At 39.2% G+C, this 4643-nt stretch overlaps 1 protein-coding gene across 1 annotated transcript; it reads left to right on the top strand.

Moving 5' to 3' along the window:
* Positions 1–478: 478 nt before the first annotated feature.
* Positions 479–4405, top strand: LOC311117403 (carboxypeptidase inhibitor SmCI-like). Its single transcript, XM_084157517.1, has 5 exons — positions 479–631; positions 888–1058; positions 1379–1558; positions 2873–3046; positions 3762–4405. The coding sequence occupies exons 1-5, from the start codon at positions 556–558 to the stop codon at positions 3884–3886; spliced, it is 726 nt and encodes a 241-aa protein (XP_084013643.1). The 5' UTR covers positions 479–555; the 3' UTR covers positions 3887–4405.
* The last annotated feature ends 238 nt before the right edge of the window (positions 4406–4643 follow it).

The raw sequence follows: 4643 nt of genomic DNA, 5'->3' as shown, positions 1-4643 counted from the left end.
TTAGATGTAGGCCTAATACATGAACTCTGAATAGAACATTAGAAGCCTATGGCCCACATTAATAAATACATTGTCGAGTTCTAGATCTAATAATTTGTAATAATTAATTACTAGAAACCACACTGCAAAGAAAAGGAAAAACAAAAATAAACATTGTCATATGTTGTGTATCTACTCCAACGACAGCAGTTGACAACATTACATATATGGTCATACATCTGTTAACAAATCATTATTCTCATGATACTCCCATAGTAGTTTCGTTCCCAGACTAGCCTACATTTCTTATTGTCTATTTCCACGTCAATGATTGGACCGTATCCATTGCGCACGATGAAGGACGTTTGACATATTGCATAATTAGTTTAACAGTGTATAAACGTGACGTTGCCTATGATGCAAATCATAACATTAATCAGATCGTTCCTACTACGTGGAAATGAGGCATTATAGCCCGCCCCTCGAGCCCCTTGTGAACGCGTGTACAAGAGTATAAATGGCTGTACTGATTGTGCGTAAAGTTAGAAGAATTGAACTTGGGGAAGATCTACAACAATGGACCTCAGTTCATTGATTTTTCTGATACTTTCATGCTCGCTTTGTTACGTTTTTGCATTGTCACCGAAACAAGGTAAAGAAAAATTCGGTTATCATGTATTAACTGTATTCTTAATACCGTAACTGGTTATAGCCACATTAATATTTTATTCGATTTTCTCGACGCACCAAAATACTTTGCAATCATAATCAATCGATGGGCGTTGGCTCATGACTTTTCAGTAGTGATAAAGTTGTTGTTGACATGAATCTGTACTTCAGCAGACATTCCTTGACCTCGTTCTGTAGCCAGCAGTAGTGTTGATGTTGTGTGTTTCTGCTCGTTCCAGAGGTGTGTCTACTTCAAGTAGATGAGGGACCTTGCGGAGAAGATATCCAGCGTTACTACTACAATACTATCACTCAACAATGCGAGGAGTTTCTCTATGGAGGCTGCCAAGGGAATGCAAACAACTTCATGAGTTTTCAGGAGTGTCAGAAAGCATGTTTTAGAATACCAAGTAAGTTTTTATTTACATTTTATATAGGTCTGTTTTTGTCACGCTCAGTCACGCTCAGTTTTTGGTTGTTGTTTTTATTTATTTATTTATTTAGACTATATGCCATTTATCTTATGTCATCAAAACAATTATAAAATCATGAATTTTATGAAACATTTGGCCTACAGCACTTTTGAAAAGTTTTGTGGTTGTGAAGTTTTGAAATGGACTGTCAATTCATCCAAACCAATTCAGGATAAAAGGCCATACAATGTGACCGGTTTCATTTTTCAATAGTTCCTATTCAAACGTGTTTCTTCTCAACTTCTCCACCCCACCAGAGATCCCTCAGATCTGCAGGTTCCAGAAAAAGGTGGGTCCCTGCCGGGCCATGTTCTTGAGCTACTTTTTCAACATGACCACCATGCAGTGTGAGCAGTTCTTCTACGGAGGCTGCCAGGGCAACGAGAACCGCTTCCAGGACCAGATGTCTTGCATGGAGTACTGCAGACCACACAAAAGTATGTGGACAATAGTCAAGGTCAACAGTCTGGCTGTTTTCGATTAGCCGTGAAGCACAACAGATAAAACATTTCCACATCCAGTGTTGAGCACATAGGCTTATTCCATAAACAATGCTAGTTAAACCATATTCTACGTTTCGGACTCTACTGTGTTCACTCTGTTGTGTTATTAACTTTGTATTACTTTTGAGGAAACATCTTTAACTTAGCTCACAATAATTACATGAGGAATGATGTAGAAACAAGATTAGAGGAAGCTTTTTCATGAAATTTGGCAATTTAATTGCAAACACCTACATCCTCATCACATCCTAGCCATGAGGACTTGCAATAGTTGATGAGTAATCAGGAAATGAAACTAGATAGAAGGACCAGTACTAAAGGACCAACCCTGATGCTCTAACAGTCTCCTCTATCAATACCACAGGAGGTTGGTGGCACCCTAATTGGAGCGGAATAGGTGGAATGGTACCAAATACATTGAACATGGTTTCCATGTGTTTGATGCCATTCCATTTGCTCCATTCCAGCCATTATTATGAGCCATACTCCCCTCAGCAGCCTCCACTGATCACTACTATACTCAAACTAGATAGAAAGACCAGTACAAAAGGACCAACCCTGACGCTCGTAACAGTCTCCTCTATCAATACTATACTCAAGGGTCTCACAGTATGCGAGTGCCTTAATTTTCTCCTACATTTTCTTGACATTATTGCATACAGCCCTCTATACAGACTTCTCTCAGTTGTACGTCTGTTTATGTTCAGAAGCCGGAGATGAGCCTCTCAGCTGAAGAGTAGCCTACTCTCTTCTTATTGTCCTGTTTTTCTTAGACAATATTATTCTGAAATGATTCCATCCGGTACCCTCTCTCAATTTTATATCTACTTACATTATTAAGAAACCAGAGATGTAGCCTGGGTACCCGTCTGTTTAGCTGTTCCACTCCTGGACACTCCTTGTCATGTTTGGAATGACAAGGAGCGGCAGGTAGCTTAGTGGTTAAGAGCATTGTGCCAGTAACCGAAAGGTCGCTGGTTCTAATCCCCGAGCCGACTAGGTGAAAAATCTGTCGATGTGCCCTTGAGCAAGGCACTTAACCCTATTTGCTCCTGTAAGTCGCTCTGGATAAGAGCGTCTGCTAAATGACCTATTAATTATTATTATTTACAATTCCATAAGGAGTTGGCGAGAGATCAGAAACAGGCTGGCACCCAGGCTACCAAAGATGAGCGTCTTGGTTAATGTTGGCTGAAGAGTAACCTACTCTCTCCCAGAGTTCTTATAGTTGTTTTGTGTGATTGCCAGCTACTCCTGTGCTCTGCCTGGATCCCCTGGATAAAGGAGGCTGTGCTGCATCTGTACCGCGTTACTACTACAACTCAGCCTCCAGGATGTGTGAGCAGTTCATCTATTCAGGCTGTGGAGGAAGCAGCAACAACTTTATATCCAGACAAAGCTGCATGGACGTCTGTGCTAAAGGTATGATAATGGTCATGATGCGCACACACACACACACACACACACACACGGGCACACACGTAAGTATGCATGTGAACCTCCCAACACACACACACACACATAGTATCCTCTATTCTTTGTTTATCTGAAGATAAAACTGGGGGGGAAGGGAGGGGGTGTTGTTGAATATAATGAATAAGACTTATTACATCTGTCAGCCGAACAACCATTTGCATGTTCCCCATAATTGCAGTAATGGCTACAGGGCTTTTCGTTAACGCAAGCTAACTCACTGTATATATTTTTAGTATCCCAGTAATAATTTAAATGTGGCAGATTATAGACAGGTTGTGTTTAAGGTCATTGTGTGACTGGAATGCTGGCTAACTATGGATCAGATTATAAGAAACATGCTTTATGTCTTTGTCAATTTCTAACTGGGGATCAAGCGCGGCCAGCTTTCAATGAAGTACAGCGTCCAAAAACAGCTGCTTTACATCTCAATCTCTCAATATTGGCCACATTAATTGTATATCTGAGTAATACAAAATAAAAGTGTGCTATAACTGAGCAGTATGTGTGGTTTAGGTTAATCTGCACATAGTTTTCAATAGTTTTAGATGGTTTTAGCAGAGCTGAGTGTTTCCCTGCCCCCCAGCAGGCAAACCGAACGTTCTGGACCTTACTGTGATGTAATAATAACCTATATGATGATATGTAATTTTCTTTGTTTCAGATGGGAAACCATGGATAACCAAAAACAAAGGCAGAAGAGCAGGCATGATGAGAACAACCACCAGAAAACGTATTAGAATAAAGTCTAATAGAGGTATTAAAATGGTCAACAATTTGATTCAGTGATTTTTATTCAAAGGGTCACATGAATTGACCGTAAATGAACAGACATTGAAATGTTGAATTGTATGTTTTTTTTACTGCACCAGAATTGGCTTGCTACTTGCACTGCATTTTTCTGTAATGATTAACTGTGATGCACAGTTGAAAATAGCGAACCAATCAATCAAATGTGAATCAACCTACACCAGCAATATTTTTGCTGAGTAGGTTTCTCAAGACAGTTTGTATTGTAGTATACATTTATCATGGCAACTATCATACAATATAAAAAATATATTGTTATTTTAGATTTTTTTAAATACTGTTTATACTTTAACTGTTTACTGTTTTCTACCATTTATGATGAAGTATTACTGAGGCACTGTTTAGATTGTTAAGCAATATTAGCAAAATAATGAATGTATTTTTTTGTGTTTTCAACATAGTACATTTGAACAAAAACCTTTGGTTAGCTTTATATGAAGTTTTTGCAGCATGACATAATGGATATAATAAATAACTCAGAAATGAGTCTGTACAGGACTCAGTCGTTTTTCTCCCATTTGTCCTGAAATTCCACTTAGCCTCTAACTATAATCCTGTTACTAAGTAGGAAAAAGAACTGAATGTGTGTCAACACTTCTGCATTTTCCTCTGGGTCCTCTTTTTCCCCCCCCATGTATGCTTGCATTCGTCACCTTGCCCCTTCTCATCCAAAGGCTTGATACTTCAGCAGAACACTTTCTCCTGTTTCTTTACCTATCCCGCTTCCTTTCTCCCC

The sequence above is a fragment of the Coregonus lavaretus genome (assembly GCF_964263955.1).
Source record: "Coregonus lavaretus genome assembly, chromosome: 3".
Classification (NCBI taxonomy): Eukaryota; Metazoa; Chordata; class Actinopteri; order Salmoniformes; family Salmonidae; genus Coregonus; species Coregonus lavaretus.
This window is presented reverse-complemented; position numbering and strand designations above follow the sequence as displayed.